The sequence below is a fragment of the Musca autumnalis genome, unplaced genomic scaffold, assembly GCF_047663935.1.
Source record: "Musca autumnalis isolate F117 unplaced genomic scaffold, ASM4766393v1 scaffold_1, whole genome shotgun sequence".
NCBI classification, from domain to species: domain Eukaryota; kingdom Metazoa; phylum Arthropoda; class Insecta; order Diptera; family Muscidae; genus Musca; species Musca autumnalis.
The window spans coordinates 76381947-76405739 of record NW_027411644.1 but is presented as its reverse complement, the minus strand read 5'-3'; the positions used below and the strand labels follow the sequence as shown (position 1 = coordinate 76405739).

At 35.1% G+C, this 23793-nt stretch overlaps 1 protein-coding gene across 1 annotated transcript; it reads right to left on the bottom strand.

The window, feature by feature from the left end:
- Positions 1-8010: 8010 nt before the first annotated feature.
- Positions 8011-23493, bottom strand: LOC141401548 (organic cation transporter protein). Its single transcript, XM_073981852.1, has 6 exons — positions 23221-23493; positions 16274-16849; positions 15952-16210; positions 15467-15884; positions 8443-8949; positions 8011-8372 (listed from the first exon to the last, which is right to left on the bottom strand). The coding sequence occupies exons 2-6, from the start codon at positions 16598-16600 to the stop codon at positions 8147-8149; spliced, it is 1737 nt and encodes a 578-aa protein (XP_073837953.1). The 5' UTR covers positions 16601-16849; positions 23221-23493; the 3' UTR covers positions 8011-8146.
- Positions 23494-23793: the final 300 nt, after the last annotated feature.

Sequence of the window (23793 nt, the reverse complement as noted above, 5' to 3'; positions counted from 1 at the left end):
TTTCTGGGTAACAGTTATGTAGCCCCAAAGAAGACTAGAGGGTTCTTCTATGAGGGCTTAATTTGTATTGTTACATTTCCGAGGCAGAGTTTTGTAGCCACATCTAAGATTAAATACCAATTTTTAGGCATTTTGATACGATAATGAAGCTAAAATCTCGAAAATACCGAAAATTGGGAGGTTGCGGTTTATGGGGCTATATCAAAACTTGGAAATGTACTTTCAAATTTCTGGGAGAACATTCTGTAGCCTTTTTATTTTATAGGAAATCTCACGTGAGGACTTCTATTCTATAGGAGACCTCACATGAAGCCTTCTATTCTATAGGAGACCTCAAAAGAGGCTTTCTATTCTATAGGAGACCTCACATGAGGTCTTCTATTCTATAGGAGACCTCACATGAGGTCTTCTATTCTATAGGGGACCTCACATGAGGTCTTCTATTCTATGGGAGACCTCACATGAGATCTTCTATTCAATAGGAGACCTCACATGAGGTCCTCACATGAGGTCTTCTGTTCTATAGGAGACCTTACATGAGGTCTTCTATTCTATAGGAGACCTCACATGAGGTCTTCTATTCTATAGGAGACCTCACATGAGGTCTTCTATTCTATAGGAGACCTCACATGAGGTCTTCTATTCTATAAGAGACCTCACATGAGGTCTTCTATTCTGTAGGAGACCTCATATGAGGTCTTCTATTCTATAGGAGACCTCACATGAGGTTTTCTATTCTATAGGAGACCTCACATGAGGTCTTCTATTCTATAGGAGACCTCACATGAGGTCTTCTATTCTATAGGAGACCTCACATGAGGTCTTCTATTCTATAGGAGACCTCACATGAGGTCTTCTATTCTATAGGAGACCTCACATGAGGTCTTCTATTCTATAGGAGACCTCACATGAGGTCTTCTATTCTATAGGAGACCTCACATGAGGTCTTCTATTCTATAGGAGACCTCACATGAGGTCTTCTATTCTATAGGAGACCTCAAATGAGGTCTTCTATTCTATAGGAGACCTCACATGAGGTATTCTATTCTATAGGAGACCTCACATGAGGAGGCCTTCTATTCTATAGGAGACCTCACATGAGGTCTTCTGTTCTATAGGAGACCTCACATGAGGTCTTCTATTCTATGGTAGACCTCACATGAGGTCTTCTGTTCTATAGGAGACCTCACATGAGGTATTCTATTCCACCGGAGACCTCACATGAGGTCTTCTATTCTATAGGAGACCTCGCATGAGATCATCTATTCTATGGGAGACCTCACGTGAGGTCTTCTATTCTATAGGAGATCTCACATGAGGTCTTCTATCCTATAGGAGCCCTCCCATGAGGTCTTCTATTTTATAGGATACCCCGCATGAGGTCTTGTGTTCTATAGGAGACCTTACATGAGGTCTTCTATTCTATTCTACAGGAGACCTCACATGAGATCTTCTATTTTGAGGACTTCTGTTCTATAGGATACCTCACATGAGGTCTTCTATTTTATAGGATACCCCACATGAGGTCTTCTGTTCTATAGGAGACCTCGCATGAGGTCTTCTATCCTATAGGAAACCTCACATGAGGTCTTCTATTCTATAGGAGAACTCACATGAGGTCATTTATTCTATAGGAGACCTCCCATGAGGTCTTCTATTCTATAGGAGACCTCACATTAGGTCTCCTATTCTATAGAAGACCTCACATGAGTTCCTCTATTCTATAGGAGACCTCACATGAGGTCTTCTATTCTATAGGAGATCTCACATGCTATTCTCCTATTCTATAGGGGACACCACATAAGGTCTTCTGTTCTATAGGAGACCTCATATGAGGTTTTCTGTTCTATAGGAGACCTTACATGAGGTCTTCTATTCTATAGGAAACCTCACACGAAGTCTTCTATTTTATAGGAGACCTTACATGAGGTATTCTATTTTATAGGAGACCTCACATGAGGTCTTCTGTTCTAGACCGGAGGCGATACGCTGTCAGCTAATTAGCACCATCTGGCAAGAAGAACGCCTAATAGTCGGTCCTCAGGTAAAATACGCAACCACCTCTCCGAACAGTTTAGTAGCAAAAGAAGCTTCAGATTCGGGAAATGTTTATCCTCTACCTCTCCTGTATTCCGCCCCCTCCAGACGGCATCGAGATCGTAACGTATGCGGAAGATTGCACGATCCTGGCGTCAGGTACCTTCCCTGTTGACATCTGTGAGAGACTGAACTCCTATTTAACCGATCTTACCGAGGAATATGCAGATACCCGCCACTAAATCTACGGCCACTCTGTTCACCATATGGACGGCGCAGTATAGATGAGTGTTGAATGTCGTGGTCGATGGTAGCAGAATTCCGACCACAAATTGCCCCAAAATTCTAGGGGTCACATTTGACACTACGTTCACGTCATCTGCGCATGCCGCTGTTATCTGCGACAAACTGAAATACAAGGTCCTCAAGTCACTAGTCGGCAGTACTTGGGGTGCAGATAAAAAACTTTGTCTGTGGTAAGCTATGCGGCGCCAGTTTGGTCCCCGAACTTAATTGATAGGCATTGGAAAGAGATTCGAACTTGTCAGAATGCCGCCCTGAGAACAGCAACCGGGTGCCTCCTCAATTCCTCAGTGGACCATCTACATGAGGAGGCAAAGATTCTTTCAGTACAGCAGCACAATGAGATGCTTTTGTTGCAGCACTTGCTCGGGTGTTACCGTAAGAGCAATCCTAATCACCATCTGCTGGCTAGGCCCGACACACCCAGGCATATCACGAAGGATATTCATGCTCTAAAGAGGAGGGTCCAACAATATGGAAGATAACCCCTAGATCAACAGGCATATCAGGCGGGTCTGAATTAGAGCTGGCAAAAAATCGATGGCACTATCGATAAAATCGATTGTTTTTTTAAAATTAAATATCGATAGATAGTTTTGCCTATCGATATTATCGGAACAAAAACCCGCAACCCAAAACTCATTAAAATAAATAGAAATTTCGCTGCTTTTCGGTTTTGTGTGTGTGAGAAAATAAGCCCGTAGTCACACGTACATATTTTTCGGAAAGGTAAAATGTATTTTTTTAATATTTTTATAAGATAAAAGCAATTTTTTATTCTCCTTTGCATTTCTGTGAACTACTTGTGCAAAATGTCAAGAAAAGCATTGACATTTCCGCCATTTTCATCTCCAAATTAATGGTGTTGACAGCTTACCGATAATATCGATAGTAATCGATGTTTTAAACTATTATATCGAAAATATCTAATGTTGGGAATATCGATGGTTTGCCAGCTCTAGTCTGAATAGCATTCACACGGACGCAGTTGCTAAGGCTATAAGTAAATTAGGTATATATATTATCATGTACAATTTATATATCCCGCGAAGCGATCAGCTTGTCTGCAGGAATAAAGTGTGAATAAAGTCCTCGGTGTGCATCCCCCATCTATCGCAGCAGAGGAGTGTCTGCTGCCACGACAAACCAGAGCAGTTTTGGCTAAACTACGCTCAGGATATTGCAGTCGCTTATATTCCTATTGGGCAAGTATCGACAGTACCGAGCCCAACATCTGCCCAGTATGCGGCATGACACACTGCACCTTTTCAACTGCCCTGCTAAATCTACTCATCTAACTCCAGTGGATCTGTGGTTACATCCCATTGAAGCAGCCACTTTCCTGGAACTGGAGATAGATCAAGAGCCAGATTGAGCAGAAAAACGCAAACAAACAATAATAAACACTGTTACAGCAGCAACAAAAATGGGGTTTTGGCCAAGAAAATCGATTTCTGAACCACTGTGCGTCGTATAAGCAAGGATATGTACCAGCCGACCGACATTGATATGGTGAAACATATCGAGCTACAGTGATTGCGTAGGCTGGATCACGTCAAAATGATGGTAGAGATGCCTCCCTCAGAAAGGCATATAATACGAGCCATTTGTTGGTATAGCCAATGTTTCCGTTCTCGGAATTTGTTGTATTGGAAAGAAGGTTTTGATTTTATACCAGTAAGGAAAGGATCAAAGTCGGGCGGGACTGCCTATATGATACCCTACACCACTGTGACTGATTTCGATATAATATGGTACACTTATTGTTAGACCTCCCCCGCCGGGGATAACGATCTTGGCGCGATGCGGGTGCTAGACGCCACAATCTTCCCATTCAACTTCTTACAGTGTTGAACTGGGTGGTTGTGACCGACCAAAGGTTATCCACTTCTACTGTCACGAACCAAAACAGTGCACTGAAAACCCACAATGTACATCTGGAATGTGTGACACATATTTGACATATTTGGTAGCGATCTCCTATAAAAGTAATTCTGAGATCCCCTAACACCGGTGTGTAAAGCGACCATCGGTGTTCTCAAGGTTTGTAGTTAGGGTACACATTGTATTTGAACGGAGCCTCGTTGATACCTGGGCGACTCAACGTGTAATTTTCATGCCCCTGCCGTGGTAAGGAGGCTACGCCACCGTGGACCTCAGTTCCTCCACAACTCAATATCCCATGGACATACGAACTTTTAATAAAAAAAAAACCAAAACCCTCAAAACGAATCTTCGACTGATGTAGGTGGGGATGCACAAATTCAACTTCCTCATTATTCCTGACAATTACAAATATGGACATTGACAACGATTCCCCCAATATTCTGCTGCAAATTAGCGGACTGCAAAAATGGTCGAGGACGACACTCCGGAACTGGACCATATAATGACAGTCTAAATAAACAAAGTCTACTACTCCTCAATCTAATTGAGGAAAGTGTCCCCTTGACACTCAAGGAGGAAAGCATCTCGGATGAAATTTGGGAAAGATTATCACTGAATGAGGAGGAGGAAGATATGGACGGGACAGTGATCAATGTCCATACCTCTAGTCTCGTTAATAATCCCCTATCGGATGACAAATCTCTTAAAACGAGCTGTCCAACTGGAACAGATGTTTTGATGTTGGACAAACCCGACAAACCTCTACTTCTAAAGCAAAAAACAGTAGAGGAGGAGAGTGACACGAGCGAAGAACCTATCGATAAGATGGATGATTCGCTGAATCCACAGACCTCAAATTCTGCCAAAGCCAAAGAAGCAAGAGACAAAAAATCATACCAAAGGGCAACTAATTATTGCAATCGGTTTGCTAATAAAGACCCTAACACCATCAGCGTAAGGGAGTTTCAAATGTTACGCTCTAACCTCAAGTTCGTGAGGAGATTCGAAAGAGAATATCCCCACGTAACTAAGAGGGAAGTGCGTGTCAGTGAAATCCCTACGTCAAGAGAGGGAGTAACCCCCATCGAAACCTCCAAAGAGGCTATGAAGGGAGGAGACTTCAACTTATATAAAGACACCCCTTTACCCAATGTGGCAACGTTGCAGCTCTCAAAGAAGGCTGAGAAGAAGCAAAAAAGGAAAAGGAAGGTATCCAAGTCCTCTGGGATGTTTCGACTGATTCTGGAGCTGGCACAACTTCTAAACCCCACCAAAGGGTGATAGAGGTGAGTCAGCTGATGAAAAAGAAAAAACCTTCCGACACAAGTGCGAACACGAGCGGGCGGAACAGTGATGGATCTGTGACGGCATTGACTTCCTCAAAGGATAGCAGACCTCGGTCGACCGATCCAAAAACACAACCAGTGGTTGTGAAGAGGATGAGGTCGTCTGAGGAACAACCTCCTTCTGCGAAGAAGCCTACGTTGTCACAGCCGGTCCATCCGTCTGCATCGTTTGCTTCGGTGACGAGGAAGGCTAGTGAGAGGATCACCATAAGATCAAGAGCTATTCTTGATTGCAGGAAAGCTCTGCTCTCTCTGTTGGGTTCCGGGTCACAGCAACATTATGGGAAACGAGGTAGCAGATGAACTAGCTCGATGTGGCTCTAAGTCTATCGACTTATCAGTTAATGAAACCGTCCGGCCACCGGCAAACTTCGGGAGATCTTCAATGAGAGTGCACATCCTGATGGCTATTGGAACCTGGTTGTAGGGTATCCAAGGCGATGTGGCCTGTGGTCTCTCGTCGAAGAACGGCGTCCCCCCTCTCACTTGATAAGTTAGGGATGAAAATCGCGGTGGGACTTATAACAGGTCACTACAGAGTAAGATCTCTAACTTCAAAATGGGATAACAGTGGCATTGACTACTGCAGACTATGTGAATATGAGGAGGAGATAGAGACTGTCGAACATCTGCTTTGTAGGTGCCCCTTGTTGCAAACAAGGAGATACCGAACACTAGGTATCTCATATCTCTGATCTTCCTGTCTAACATAGATCCCATTGTTCTACTCAACTTGGCCAAACATTTATCATGGCTTGGCCATGGTCCATAACTATTAAATACTAATCAGACTTCTTCTATTTTCCAGCATAATATCATCTATACTTCGGCATCAAACCTCTTATCTTTACATCTTATCCTATCTGCACTGCACCATCAACTCATCATCTCCTGAACTTCACCATCATCTCTACCCTATCATCCTCATCTCACTATACCGCATCAACATCCTCACATCTTTATATCTTCAACTACAACCTACACAGGATGAACACAATGGACCAACGGTCTCCGAGTGAAGCAGTCACCTATACTACTATTTAGCTGCGCATCCTTAAACCTAACCTAACCTATTATTAGACCAAATTTCGACACACATTCCAAATTTCATCAAAATTGGACAGATATAGGGTGTTTGGTGCAGCAAATACCTGAAATCGGGCTAAAAATTATATGGGAGCTATATCCAAATCTGAACCGATTTCGATACAATTTGGCACATTTATTTCTAGACCAAATTCAGTCACACAATCAAAATTTCCTCAAAATCGGACGTATATAGCGTGTTTGGTGCAGCAAATACGAAAACATATATGGGAGCTATACCCAAATCCGAACCGATTTTCACCAAAAGCAATATGGTTCTTCCTATAGCTAAAAAATTATATTCCCCTACAGACATGCATAAATCGATTCACAAAGTGATTCTATATACATATATGCCTAGAAGGAACTATGGGTCTATCTCGTTTCCTTTTGTATGTTACATATAAATGCACAAAGACATTATACCCCTTACCACATTGTGGTGTAGGGTATAAAAAGTACAGGAACACAGTAAATATAAAAAGATAGAAATTGTTAACTCGAAAAATTTATCTTTTTTTGTGTTATGACACTATTTAAGTAAATTATCGATTTACCTTGGCCATCAAAATATATGTGCCATTCAAAACGCCAATTTCTTTTTCTATAAATTGTATATTTATTTTAATTTATATATCTAAAAATATAATTAAATTAAAGTGTATTTTTAAAAAGATAAACAGAAAAAATGTAGCTTAAATATTCCTAGACACTGATCTAAAGTCTAAAGTGTATAAATGTTAAATTTAGTGGAGCATATTTACAGTAAACACAAAAAATTATAATAAACAAAGAAAAAAATTAGGTACAAAATTGATATTTAAATACTATGCACAGTAGAACAAGGTTATAACAAAATTATGGAAAAGAGATATTATTTTCTTACTAAGGATGTGAAATAATTACAGCTCTATGAGACCGAGTTTTTGTAATATTCCCCAATTTAGCCGTCATTTTCTTCCTCTACTGTAAAATTTCGAAAAAAAACTTAACACAAATTTTTTCAAAAAATAATAAAAACGCTTTTTTGGCTAATGTTTCCTAAATAATAATCTGTTTTTTTTTTTCTTTTGTTTAGTTACCATTTGTGTTGTAAGTCCCTAAGCAAGGTTCAGACCTATGTCCTTTCTTAATTATTGATTAATTTATATAAATTATTTATTATTCTATGTATGTACGTATATAAGTATGGATATATGTATATCTATGTAATTGGAATTCTTAGACTAATATTAAGTAGAAAATATTTTTTTACTTAATTTTCTTTGTTTTAAGTAAATTTTCCGAATATATAGTAAAGGCATACTTTGTTCATAAACCTTAAGCCTAAGCGAGCCTATATTTAATTGAATTTTCTTTTCTTTCATATATAAAAATACTTATTTGCATAAATTCTTATAAGTTTTAGCAGAGATGAACGATGGAAATGGAAGAGGGTTATCGCATGGAGGTGCTTCACTAAGTTTAGTTTTTTTCTTATGGGGATTTTATGTACAGCTGTTGCTATTATCGTCAATTAAATCTTGGCGCAAAGGGTGAATGCTGCCATTGCCATGTTCCAGACCGGCAGTCAGTGAGTCCTTACGCTTAACATAGGGTTCCATTTCAGAATCTGAATCTTCATCAGACTTATTTTTCGCTAGACAAGGGAAATCAAACATGCGTTCACCTTTACCAAACACTTCTCCCTCCTCCAGGGTTTTGGGTAGGGTCCTGCAAGGAAAAGAAAAATAAATCATTAATAAATCCCATCCAATCCCCCATCCAATTACAAACAACTTACTTATTTAAGGTCTCGGGCAACATCAGACACACCAGTGACCCGGCAAAGAACAACACACCCAGGATCATTGATGGTGCAGCCTTAAAGAATGTACCCAAATACATAATATAGGGGGCCAAGAAGGAGGCTGCAAACCCGGCAACATGTACCGCTGCCACACCTTGACCTCGCACGCAGGTTGGTATCAGTTCGGTGGCATACTGTGATCCCGATTCATATGATATGGCCACACCAAAACGTGCCGCTATTGTTAGACATGCCAGTAGAATGGCATTATGATTTTGTTTTTGATAGGCAATGGCAATACCAGCAGCCACCGTGAAAAATCCTCCCACAAGTAGAGATCCAGAAGCCATACCTTTACGGCCAATACGATCTTGTAGAAGAACCAACATTAAACTGGAGGGCAACACAACCAAGGCACTCAAAGAGAACATAATAAAGGGCGAGATACCCATACCCTCTACGTTGCGGGAGACGACGTCATAGCAAAGGGTGATGACCATGCTGAAAGGAAGAGAAGAAAGATAAGAAAAAAAAATAAATTTAACAGAACAATAATCCATTCCTAGGCTATTGCGGAATATATTTTCTTATAGATAAACCCATTCTCAAGCTACTGAGGGAAAATTTTGTATAGAAAAATCCATCCTCAGGGTACTGAGGCACATTTTCAATAGGAAATATTTCTATAGAAAATTCCATCTTCAGGCTACTGATGAAAATTTTTCTATAGAAAATTCCATCCTCAAGCTACTATGGAAAAACGTTCTATAGAATATTCCATCCTCAAGCTACTAAGGAAAAACTTTCTACAGAAAATTCCATCCACAGGATACTGAGGAAAAATTTTCTATAGGAAATTCCGTCCTCAGGATACTGAGGAAAAATTTTCTATAGAAAATTCCGTCTTCAGGATACTGAGGAAAAATTTTCTATAGAAAATTCCGTCTTCAGGATACTGAGGAAAATTTTTCTATAGAAAATTCCGTCTTCAGGATACTGAGGAAAATTTTTCTATAGAAAATTCCGTCCTCATGATACTGAGGAAAAATTTTCTATAGAAAATTCCGTCCTCATGATACTGAGGAAAAATTTTCTATAGAAAATTTCATCCTCAGGCTACTGAGGAAAAATTTTCTATAGAAAATTTCATCCTCAGGCTACTGAGGAAAAATTTTCTATAGAAAATTTCATCCTCAGGCTACTGAGGAAAAATTTTCTATAGAAAATTTCATCCTCAGGCTACTGAGGAAAAATTTTCTATAGAAAATTTCATCCTCAGGCTACTGAGGAAAAATTTTCTATAGAAAATTTCATCCTCAGGCTACTGAGGAAAAATTTTCTATAGAAAATTTCATCCTCAGGCTACTGAGGAAAAATTTTCTATAGAAAATTTCATCCTCAGGCTACTGAGGAAAAATTTTCTATAGAAAATTTCATCCTCAGGCTACTGAGGAAAAATTTTCTATAGAAAATTTCATCCTCAGGCTACTGAGGAAAAATTTTCTATAGAAAATTTCATCCTCAGGCTACTGAGGAAAAATTTTCTATAGAAAATTTCATCCTCAGGCTACTGAGGAAAAATTTTCTATAGAAAATTTCATCCTCAGGCTACTGAGGAAAAATTTTCTATAGAAAATTTCATCCTCAGGCTACTGAGGAAAAATTTTCTATAGAAAATTTCATCCTCAGGCTACTGAGGAAAAATTTTCTATAGAAAATTTCATCCTCAGGCTACTGAGGAAAAATTTTCTATAGAAAATTTCATCCTCAGGCTACTGAGGAAAAATTTTCTATAGAAAATTTCATCCTCAGGCTACTGAGGAAAAATTTTCTATAGAAAATTTCATCCTCAGGCTACTGAGGAAAAATTTTCTATAGAAAAATGTGTCCTCAGGCTACTGAGGAAAAATTTTCTATAGAAAAATGTGTCCTCAGGCTACTGAGGAAAAATTTTCTATAGAAAAATGTGTCCTCAGGCTACTGAGGAAAAATTTTCTATAGAAAAATGTATCCTCAGGCTACTGATGAAAATTTTTCTATAGAAAAATGTATCCTCAGGCTACTGATGAAAATTTTTCTATAGAAAAATGTATCCTCAGGCTACTAATGAAAATTTTTCTATAGAAAAATGTATCCTCAGGCTACTGATGAAAATTTTTCTATAGAAAAATCCATCCTCAGGCTACTGATGAAAATTTTTCTATAGAAAAATCCATCCTCAGGCTACTGATGAAAATTTTTCTATAGAAAAATCCATCCTCAGGCTACTGATGAAAATTTTTCTATAGAAAAATCCATCCTCAGGCTACTGATGAAAATTTTTCTATAGAAAAATCCATCCTCAGGCTACTGATGAAAATTTTTCTATAGAAAAATCCATCCTCAGGCTACTGATGAAAATTTTTCTATAGAAAAATCCATCCTCAGGCTACTGAGGAAAATTTTTCTATGGATAAATGTGTCCTTAGGCTACTGAGGGAATTTTTTCTATAAAAAATGAATCCTCAGGCTACTGAGGAAAATTTGTCTATAGAAAATTTCATCCTCAGGCTACTGGGGAAAATTTTTCTATAGAAAATTTCATCCTCAGGCTACTGAGGAAAAATTTTCTATAGAAAGTTTCATCCACAGGCTACTGAGGAAAAATTTTGTATAGAAAATGTCATCCTCAGGCTACTGATGAAAATCTTCTATACCAAAATTTATCCTCAGGCTATTGATGAAAATTTTTCTACAGAAAAATGTGTCATCAGGCTACTGAGGGAAATTTTTCTATAGCAAAATCTGTCCTTAGGCTACTGATGAAAATTTTTCTATAGAAAAATGTATCCTCAGGCTACTGATGAAAATTTTTCTATAGAAAAATGTATCCTCAGGCTACTGATGAAAATTTTTCTATAGAAAAATGTATCCTCAGGCTACTGATGAACATTTTTCTTTAGAAAAATGTATCCTCAGGCTATTGATGAAAATTTTTCTATAGAAAAATGTATCCTCAGGCTACTGATGAAAATTTTTCTATAGAAAAATGTATCCTCAGGCTACTGATGAAAATTTTTCTATAGAAAAATGTATCCTCAGGCTACTGATGAAAATTTTTCTATAGAAAAATGTATCCTCAGGCTACTGATGAAAATTTTTCTTTAGAAAAATGTATCCTCAGGCTATTGATGAAAATTTTTCTATAGAAAAATGTATCCTCAGGCTATTGATGAAAATTATTCTATAGAAAAAATGTATCCTCAGGCTACTGATGAAAATTTTTCTTTAGAAAAATGTATCCTCAGGCTATTGATGAAAATTTTTCTATAGAAAAATGTATCCTCAGGCTACTGATGAAAATTTTTCTATAGAAAAATGTATCCTCAGGCTACTGATGAAATTTTTTCTATAGAAAAATGTATCCTCAGGCTACTGATGAAAATTTTTCTATAGAAAAATGTATCCTCAGGCTACTGATGGAAATTTTTCTTTAGAAAAATGTATCCTCAGGCTATTGATGAAAATTTTTCTATAGAAAAATGTATCCTCAGGCTACTGATGAAAATTTTTCTATAGAAAAATGTATCCTCAGGCTACTGATGAAAATTTTTCTTTAGAAAAATGTATCCTCAGGCTATTGATGAAAATTTTTCTATAGAAAAATATATCCTCAGGCTACTGATGAAAATTTTTCTATAGAAAAATGTATCCTTAGGCTACTGATGAAAATTTTTCTGTAGAAAAATGTATCCTCAGGCTACTGATGAAAATTTTTCTATAGAAAAATGTATCCTCAGGCTACTGATGAAAATTTTTCTATAGAAAAATGTATCCTCAGGCTACTGATGAAAATTTTTCTATAGAAAAATGTATCCTCAGGCTACTGATGAAAATTTTTCTATAGAAAAATGTATCCTCAGGCTACTGATGAAAATTTTTCTATAGAAAAATGTATCCTCAGGCTACTGATGAAAATTTTTCTATAGAAAAATGTATCCTCAGGCTACTGATGAAAATTTTTCTATAGAAAAATGTATCCTCAGGCTACTGATGAAAATTTTTCTATAGAAAAATGTATCCTCAGGCTACTGATGAAAAATTTTCTATAGAAAAATGTATCCTCAGACTACTGATGAAAATTTTTCTATAGAAAAATGAATCCTCAGACTACTGATGAAAATTTGTCTATAGAAAAATGTATCCTCAGGCTACTGATGAAAATTTTTCTATCGAAAAATGTATCCTCAGGCTACTGATGAAAATTTTTCTATAGAAAAATGTATCCTCAGGCTACTGATGAAAATTTTTCTATAGAAAAATGTATCCTCAGGCTACTGATGAAAATTTTTCTATAGAAAAATGTGTCCTCAGGCGACTGAGGAAAATTTTGCTATAAAAAATGTATCCTCAGGATACTGAGGAACATTTTCTATAGAAAAATGTATCCTCAGGCTACTTAGGAAAATTTTTCTGTAGCAAAATGTATCCTCAGGCGATTGAGTAAAATTTTTCTATAGAAAAATGTATCCTCAGGCTACTGATGAAATTTTTTCTATAGAAAAATGTATCCTCAGGCTACTGATGAAAATTTTTCTATAGAAAAATGTATCCTCAGGCTACTGATGGAAATTTTTCTTTAGAAAAATGTATCCTCAGGCTATTGATGAAAATTTTTCTATAGAAAAATGTATCCTCAGGCTACTGATGAACATTTTTCTATAGAAAAATGTATCCTCAGGCTACTGATGAAAATTTTTCTTTAGAAAAATGTATCCTCAGGCTATTGATGAAAATTTTTCTATAGAAAAATATATCCTCAGGCTACTGATGAAAATTTTTCTATAGAAAAATGTATCCTCAGGCTACTGATGAAATTTTTTCTATAAAAAAATGTATCCTTAGGCTACTGATGAAAATTTTTCTGTAGAAAAATGTATCCTCAGGCTACTGATGAAAATTTTTCTATAGAAAAATGTATCCTCAGGCTACTGATGAAAATTTTTCTATAGAAAAATGTATCCTCAGGCTACTGATGAAAATTTTTCTATAGAAAAATGTATCCTCAGGCTACTGATGAAAATTTTTCTATAGAAAAATGTATCCTCAGGCTACTGATGAAAATTTTTCTATAGAAAAATGTATCCTCAGGCTACTGATGAAAATTTTTCTATAGAAAAATGTATCCTCAGGCTACTGATGAACATTTTTCTATAGAAAAATGTATCCTCAGGCTACTGATGAAAATTTTTCTATAGAAAAATGTATCCTCAGGCTACTGATGAACATTTTTCTATAGAAAAATGTATCCTCAGGCTACTGATGAAAATTTTTCTATAGAAAAATGTATCCTCAGGCTACTGATGAACATTTTTCTATAGAAAAATGTATCCTCAGGCTACTGATGAAAATTTTTCTTTAGAAAAATGTATCCTCAGGCTATTGATGAAAATTTTTCTATAGAAAAATATATCCTCAGGCTACTGATGAAAATTTTTCTATAGAAAAATGTATCCTCAGGCTACTGATGAAATTTTTTCTATAAAAAAATGTATCCTTAGGCTACTGATGAAAATTTTTCTGTAGAAAAATGTATCCTCAGGCTACTGATGAAAATTTTTCTATAGAAAAATGTATCCTCAGGCTACTGATGAAAATTTTTCTATAGAAAAATGTATCCTCAGGCTACTGATGAAAATTTTTCTATAGAAAAATGTATCCTCAGGCTACTGATGAAAATTTTTCTATAGAAAAATGTATCCTCAGGCTACTGATGAAAATTTTTCTATAGAAAAATGTATCCTCAGGCTACTGATGAAAATTTTTCTATAGAAAAATGTATCCTCAGGCTACTGATGAACATTTTTCTATAGAAAAATGTATCCTCAGGCTACTGATGAAAATTTTTCTATAGAAAAATGTATCCTCAGGCTACTGATGAACATTTTTCTATAGAAAAATGTATCCTCAGGCTACTGATGAAAATTTTTCTATAGAAAAATGTATCCTCAGGCTACTGATGAACATTTTTCTATAGAAAAATGTATCCTCAGGCTACTGATGAAAATTTTTCTTTAGAAAAATGTATCCTCAGGCTATTGATGAAAATTTTTCTATAGAAAAATATATCCTCAGGCTACTGATGAAAATTTTTCTATAGAAAAATGTATCCTCAGGCTACTGATGAAATTTTTTCTATAAAAAAATGTATCCTTAGGCTACTGATGAAAATTTTTCTGTAGAAAAATGTATCCTCAGGCTACTGATGAAAATTTTTCTATAGAAAAATGTATCCTCAGGCTACTGATGAAAATTTTTCTATAGAAAAATGTATCCTCAGGCTACTGATGAAAATTTTTCTATAGAAAAATGTATCCTCAGGCTACTGATGAAAATTTTTCTATAGAAAAATGTATCCTCAGGCTACTGATGAAAATTTTTCTATAGAAAAATGTATCCTCAGGCTACTGATGAAAATTTTTCTATAGAAAAATGTATCCTCAGGCTACTGATGAAAATTTTTCTATAGAAAAATGTATCCTCAGGCTACTGATGAAAATTTTTCTATAGAAAAATGTATCCTCAGGCTACTGATGAAAATTTTTCTATAGAAAAATGTATCCTCAGGCTACTGATGAAAATTTTTCTATAGAAAAATGTGTCCTCAGGCGACTGAGGAAAATTTTGCTATAAAAAATGTATCCTCAGGATACTGAGGAACATTTTCTATAGAAAAATGTATCCTCAGGCTACTTAGGAAAATTTTTCTGTAGCAAAATGTATCCTCAGGCGATTGAGTAAAATTTTTCTATAGAAAAATGTATTCTCAGGGTACTGAGGAAAAATTTTCTATAGAAAAATGTGTTCTCAGGATATAGGGTAAAATTTTTTATAGAAAAATGTATCCTCAGGCACTGAGGAAAATCTTTCTATAGAAAAATGAAAATTGCATTCTCAGGGAACATTTTTTATAGAAAAATGTGTCCTCAGGCTACAGAGGATTTTTTTTATTGGGAATTATTTATAATTTATTACTTACGATTTGAAAAACAAAATCAGCGTATGTTTCCTCATTCGGGGTGTGCGGAACATATCGATTAAATTCGACCGCTTCTGATCATCACCACCCTGCTTTTGATGTTGTTTCTCACAATATTTACGTAATTCTTCAAATTCCGTGACAGTAACTTTGCGACCATTAAATTTGGCAACACGTTTCAGTCTTTTGATGGCACCGTCGATATCGTTGCGAGTGATCAGCCATTGGGCACTCTCTTGGACAATGAAATAATAGAAGGCAATAAAGAGGATGGGTATGGAAGTACTAGCCAAATAGTATTGCCAATGACCGGCAAGTACTGCCAACCATGGGGTAAATACTAAGCCCAGAGTATAGAAAACCCCTACGGCAATGTTGAGGCCAAATGTGCGCATTGAAGGGCGGAGGTATTCAAGGACTGTAAGGAAACAGAATGGGTTACATGGTTTTGGGTACTCGAATTTGAAACAATTCCTCCAACTTACCTATAATATACATTAGATAGAAATTTGTATCGGCAGCCAGGCCTGAGATAAAGCGACAAAATGTAAATGAGGTAACACTGGTGGTGAAAATGGTTGAGAAGTCACCAATGAACCCACTAAGATTGGACAAAATCAAGGCCGGCAAACGTCCTATTTTGTCCGATAGCAAACCGTACAATAGGGTACCAACTACTGAACCAATAAAGAACAAAGATTGACCTATGCGGGCCTTGTACGAAGATTCACATACCCAGTTTAGCTAAAACGAAAAAAAAAGATAATTATTTTTTAATCAAAAACAATTCATGTTTTTTACCCTTACCTCCGTATTCATACTCCTATAACCAAAATCATATTTATATATCCATCGATCGCATTTCTCCGTACTCGCCGTCGCATTCGTGCCATCAATATCGGCCAGTTTCGTACACGAGGGATTTGGAAATTTCGCATATATTGCCTCGATTTCATCAAAGGTTTTATTCTCCAGCTTTTCGTGATAGCACCAGTGATCCGGTACAAAACTTATCACAGTCTGTGTAAAATAATGCATTGATACAATGACATTGACGACTCCAAAAAGAGTCAATATAAGCAATTGGTAACGATTGAAGTCGCCACATTTTGCCAAGATGTGATCGAAATCCATGGTTGTGAGTGTTTTTAAGTATTTAGTAATTTGGTGGTGGATGGAAAATATATGTGAATTTAAAGACACTTTTTTATAGAAGGCCTAGGTGGGTATTATATTAGTCTGGTATTCGTTGTAAGTACTTAATTTTTTTGGCCAATTGAAATATCACAAGTTTTCTTTGATGAACATGAATCAGTTCAATAATTGTCAAACATTTTCCCTGGATGAGGCCATGGTTGTTGTGAGATCTTATTTAGCTAGAACCTGAAAAGAGAGAGAGAGGAAATGAAATATTAATTAATTTTATTAATGTCAGAATATCTATATAACAAATTCTTTTCTATAGAAAACATTCTCAGTAGTATAGGGACATTTTTTTCTATAAAAAATCTACGGTAGGCTCAACCCTTTCTACATAAAAAAATTCCTTAGTAATGTGAGAACACTTTTTTTATATAAAAAATTCCTGAGTAACAAAATTCCTTATTAAAATGAGGAAGTTTTTCTATAGAAAAAATCCTCAGTAAAGTGAGAATTTTTTTCTATAGAAAAAGATTCCTCAGTAAACTGAGGAGACTTTTTTCTATAGAATAAAATTCCTCAGTAAACTGAAAAGACTTTTTCCATAGAATAAAATTCCTCAGTAAACTGAGAACACTTTTTTCTATAGAAAAAATTCTTCAGCAAACGAGGACACTTTTTTCTATAGAAAAAATTCATCATTAAACTGAGGGCAATTTTTCAAATGACAACAATTCCTCGGTAAACTGGGACACCTTTTTCTTAAAAACAAAATTTTTCAATAAAATGAGGACCCATTTTCTATAGAAAAAAATCGCAGTAAAATGATTTACATTTTCTATAGAAAAAAATCCTCAATAAACTGAGGACACTTTTTTCTGTAGAAAGAAATAAATTCCTCAGTAAACTGGGTACAATCTTTTTATAAAAACTAAAACAGTAATCTGAAGACACCGTTTTATTTAGGAAAAATATTCCTCAGAAAAAATTCCATAGAAAAAAATACCTTGTAATCTGAGGACATTTTTTCTATAGAAAAAATTCTACGAAGTCTGAGGACACTATTGACAATAGAACAAAAAACGTCAGTGCACGGAGGACAGTTTTTGCTACGGAAAAAATGTGAGAACATTTCTTCCTATAGAAAATTTTCTCAGTATAATTAGCACAGTTATTTTTATAGAAAAGTCCTCGGTAATCTGAAGATACGTTTTTCTATAGAAAAAATTCCTCAGTAGTCTGAGGACCCTTTTTGTATAGAAAAAAATTCCTCAGTAGTCTGAGGCCACTTTTTCTATAGAAAAAAATTCCTCAGTGGACGGAGGACACTTTTTTCTATAGAAAAAATTCCTCAGTAGACTGAGGACACTTTTTTCTATAGAAAAAAAATCCTCAGTAGACTGAGGACACTTTTTTCTATAGAAAAAAATGCTCAGTATTCTGAGGACACTTTTTTCTACAGACAAAAATGCCTCAATAATCTGAGGACACTTTTTTCTATAGAAAAAAATTCCTCAGTAGTCTGAGGACACTTTTTTCGGTAGACAAAAATTCCTCAGTAGTCTGAGGACAATTTTTCTATAGACAAAAATTCCTCAGTAGTCTGAGGACATTTTTTTATTGAAAAAGATTCCTCAATAGTCTGAGGACACTGTTTTCTATAAAAAAATTCCTCAGTAGTCTGAGGACACTTTATTCTTTAGAAAAAAATCTTCAGTATTCTGAGGACACTTTTTTTTCTACAGACAAAAATTCCTCAGTATTCTGAGGACACTTTTTTCTATAGAAAAAAATTCCTCAGTATTCTGAGGACACTTTTTTCTATAGAAAAAAATTCCTCAGTAGTCTGAGGACACTTTTTTCTATAGACAAAAATTCCTCAGTGGTCTGAGCACACTTTTTTCTATAGAAAAAATCCTGAGGACACTTTTTAATAGACAAAAATTCCACAGTAGTCTGAGGACACTTTTTTCTATAGAAAAAATTCCTCAGTAGTCTGAGGACACTTTTTTCTATAGAAAAAAAGTCCTCAGTAGTCAGAGGACACTTTTTTCTATAGAAAAAAAATCCTCAGTAGTCTGAGGACACTTTTTCTATAGAAAAAAATTCCGCAGTAGTCTGAGGACCCTTTTTTCTATAGAAACAAATCCTGAGGATACTTTTTTATAGACAAAAATTCCTCAGTAGTCTGAGGACACTTTTTTCTATAGAAAAAAATTCCTCAGTAGTCTGAGGACACTTTTTTCTATAGACAAAAATTCCTCAGTAGTCTGAGGACACTTTTTTATTGAAAAAGATTCCTCAATAGTCTGAGGACACTTTTTTCTATAAAAAAATTCCTCAGTAGTCTGAGGACACTTTATTCTTTAGAAAAAAATCTTCAGTATTCTGAGGACACTTTTTTTTCTATAGACAAAAATTCCTCAGTATTCTGAGGACACTTTTTTCTATAGAAAAAAATTCCTCAGTAGTCTGAGGACACTTTTTTCTATAGACAAAAATTCCTCAGTGGTCTGAGCACACTTTTTTCTATAGAAAAAATCCTGAGGACACTTTTTAATAGACAAAAATTCCACAGTAGTCTGAGGACACTTTTTTCTATAGAAAAAATTCCTCAGTAGTCTGAGGACGCTTTTTTCTATAGAAAAAAAGTCCTCAGTAGTCAGAGGACATTTTTTTCTATAGACAAAACTTCCTCAGTAGTCTGAGGACACTTTTTTCTATAGAAAACAATCCTCAGTAGTCTGAGGACACTTTTTCTATAGAAAAAAATTCCGCAGTAGTCTGAGGACCCTTTTTTCTATAGAAACAAATCCTGAGGATACTTTTTTATAGACAAAAATTCCTCAGTAGTCTGAGGACACTTTTTTCTATAGAAAAAAATTCCTCAGTAGTCTGAGGACACTTTTTTCTATAGACAAAAATTCCTCAGTGGTCTGAGCACACTTTTTTATATAGAAAAAATCCTGAGGTCACTTTTTAATAGACAAAAATTCCACAGTAGTCTGAGGACACTTTTTTCTATAGAAAAAATTCCTCAGTAGTCTGAGGACACTTTTTTCTATAGAAAAAAAGTCCTCAGTAGTCAGAGGACACTTTTTTCTATAGACAAAAATTCCTCAGTGGTCTGAGCACACTTTTTTCTATAGAAAAAATCCTGAGGACACTTCTTAATAGACAAAAATTTCTATAGAAAAAAGTCCTCAGTAGTCAGAGGACACTTTTTTCTATAGACAAAAATTCCTCAGTAGTCTGGGGACACTTTTTCTATAGAAAAAAATTCCGCAGTAGTCTGAGGACCCTTTTTTCTATAGAAACAAATCCTGAGGATACTTTTTTATAGACAAAAATTCCTCAGTAGTCTGAGGACACTTTTTTCTATAGACAAAAAGTCCTCAGTAGTCTGAGGACACTTTTTCTATAGAAAAAAAATTCCGCAGTAGTCTGAGGACCCTTTTTTCTATAGAAACAAATCCTGAGGATACTTTTTTATAGACAAAAATTCCTCAGTAGTCTGAGGACACTTAAACAAAAATTCCTCTGTAGTCTGAGGACACTTTTTTTATAGAAAAAAATTCAGACTAATGAGGAATTTTTTTCTATAGAAAAGTGTGTCACCAGACTGCTGAGGATTTTTTTCTATAGAAAAAAGTGTCCTCAGACTACTGAGGAATTTTTTTCTATAGAAAAAGTGTCCTCAGACTACTGAGGAATTTTTGTCTATAGAAAAAAGTGTCACCAGATTGCTGAGGATTTTTTTCTCAGTATTCTGAGGACACTTCTTCTATAGAAAAAAATTCCGCAGTAGTCTGAGGACCCTTTTTTCTATAGAAACAAATCCTGAGGATACTTTTTTATAGACAAAAATTCCTCAGTAGTCTGAGGACATTTTTTCTATAGAAAAAAATTAATCAGTAGTCTGAGGACAATGTTTTATATAGAAAAAAATTCCTCAATAGTCCGAGGACACTGTTTCTACAGAAAAAAAATTCCTCAGTAGTCTGAGGACACTTTTTTCTATAGAAAAAAATCCTCAGTAGCCTGAGAAACATTCTTTCTATAGAAAAAAATTTTCTCAGTAATCTTAGTATAATTTTTGTGTAGAAAAAATTATGTAGAGGTGTAATATTTATTTCTTAATTTTCAAAATTGTGTAATGCACACTTTTCAAAAAAAAACTGTACTTTGGAATGATGATCTGATTATACTTATGTATAGGTTAAAATACCAAAATATAGTAAATAGGAGGTCAATGATATAAATGGTCTGGCGTCATCTGTTCTTTGTTATATCATTTCTTTGTTCGATGTTAAAGAAAAATTATTTTTTTGTTTTAATTTCTTCAGACTACTTTTTGGCATGTTTGAAACAATGTCCAACATACATATTTATCGAATTTAGTAACCACCATGGAAATAAAATTACACAAATTGCAATTTGTGATAGCTGAGCGTATTTTTAAAGATCAGGACATTTTGTTTAATACTGGTCACTGCACCCAACCAAAACTGGCATATTCGTCTTTACAATTAAAATTTAAACATGTAAGTTCAACCGGGCCAAACTTTGTATACCCTCTACCACGAACTGTGTTGAAATAAATAGGAACAACTCTCTGAGGATATAATCTTTAAAATACTGAAAATAAGAAGGTATGACGACTTAGACCTATACTGATAATTCTCTTCTGGAATATTTTATATTCCCAAATTTCAGCCATTTCTGTTGAATATTGAGGCCATAACCTTCGAAATACCGATAATCGGGAGGTACCGTACAATGAAGAAGTGAACATATACCGACAAATTTCAGGTTGAAAGTTTTATACCCTCCAAAAAAGATTAAATATCAAATTTCAGCCATTTCGGTGGGATGTTGAGGTCACAACCTTCAAAATGCCGAAAATCGGGAGATAGACGTATATCGAAAAATGTTATACCCCTAACGAAGACTAAATGCCATATTTCAGTCATTTCGGTGGGAAATTGAGGCACAACCTTCAAAATGCCGAAAATCGGGAGGTGCCGTCCTATGGGGGATATATGAAGATATTGACCTATAGTGACATATTTCTGGGGGAAAGTTTTATATACACAAGGAAGACTAAATACCAAATTTCAGCCATTTCGGTGGGACATTAAGGCCACAAACTTCAAAATACCGGAAATCGGGATATACCGTTCTATGGGGGTTATATGAAGGCGCGGAAGTGTGCCGACAATTTTCAGTTGGAAAAATGTTATACCCCCAACTAAGACTAAATACCAAATATGGGCAATTTCGGTTGGATATTGAGACCACAATCTTCAAAATACCGAAAAGCGGGAGGTACCGTTCTATGGGGGCTATATCAAAACGTGTACCGATATAGTCCATTTGCAAAACAAAACATTCCAGGAATAATAGAAGCTTATGTACCAAATTATAAATCTCTATCTAAAAATTGCGAACTGTATCCTGATTTCAACAGAAAGACGGAGGAACAGACGGACATGGTTATATCGACTTATGCTAATCAGGAATATATATCTACTTTATGGGGCCTTCGTACGAATATTTCAATGTGTAACAATCGGAATGTTAAATTTGATTATAACCTCCAAATTATGGTGGTGGTTTTAAAAATCTGCATTTCTTCGCAAATTTGTGTTCCAAAACACCTAAAAATGTTGAAAAATTTACTACTATTCCTTCAAAAATATTTCGAGATCCTCTTCCAAAATTTATGATTATTGTTTTATTGGAAAAAATTAGCACTAAATTTAAATTTCTTGAAAATTCAATGTTTATTTAAATGCTCAAAAAAAAAAATCATTCAATTATTCACGTCATATTAAGTTGATCCTGAAGAAAAAAACTTTAAAAATTCATTTCTTTCACCAACTCCCTTTTCCTTAATTTCAGTTTCTGGTGACTCAGTTCTACGATATATTATAAAATATGATTCTGGAACGCAAACACATTTAAAAAAATATATGTATATAACCTCCTAACCGAGTCATTGTTGGGTAAATAAATTATTTCACAGAATTCAAACACACACACACGTACACACTTATTATCTTTCGAATATATTTTTTGTGTAAAATCCACAGACACAATGGCGACAAGAAATTTCAGGAAACTAGGAACCACACGCATCCATCAGTTTTATATAATAAGCTTACCACTTAAGGTATTTCAAAGTGTTTTTTTAATTTTATTTTTCAAAACTGTTAAACGCAACGCTAAAATATTAATTTTGCAAGAATATTTGGCGATTCTAAGAAAACCCCCACAAGGCACAGACAATGGGGCCAAATATTATTTTCCGCTCTTTATTATTTGTTTGTTGTTGATGGTGTTGTTGTTGTTTAATAATTTTTCTTTTTCGCACAAGACAATGTCTGGCTGGCCATCAACTTTTTCGCAAAACAACACACAAGATCAATACGTTTTTCTGCACGCTTTGTTTTCCTTTTCTTTTTTTTTGCGAAAACAAAACAAATTTTCCACACACACAAAGAGCAAAAAAAACGAAAACAAATGTTTGAAAAAGTTGTTTACATTCACAGCAATATATAGGCTGTTATTATTCATTAAAATACTTATATGTAGAACAACAAATATTATACCTATTTATTTTAATATTAATTTGTTTGTTGCTGTTGACGCCTAGCGACAAAATCAAGTTCAATGTCTCGACAGCGGCGTGTTACGCATTTAAATTATTTATTTTTAAAAAATTGATTCTAATTTTTTTTTCTTGCACTCTTGTTAAACGTCTTAAGCGTGTGCCCAAGATGTATGAAATTATTTGTTTTATTTTTTTTTTGTTCGTTTCTAGCGCTTCAAATAAATTTTACTTTAACCGTTTCCAAGCGTTTTGCAAATAATACTGAATGATCATTTCTCAATTTGAAAACGTTTAAGCATTATTTTTTTTGTTCAAATGTTGCTGTTTTCAATATTTGGGTATCTATGTGTAAGAGTGTGTGTGAATTTGTATGCTTGAAGAGAAATCACTTGCGAAATCGCATTGCCAGAAGAGATATGAATGTGTGCTAAGAGATAAACACTTCAGCGCTGAGGATCAACACAACACAAACTATTATAGCATACGAGTATTTCATTCAATATCGCCAATTTGATCAATTTGTTATTAAGCTTGTTTTTTTTTTTTGCATGTTCGTGTAATCAGGACAAAC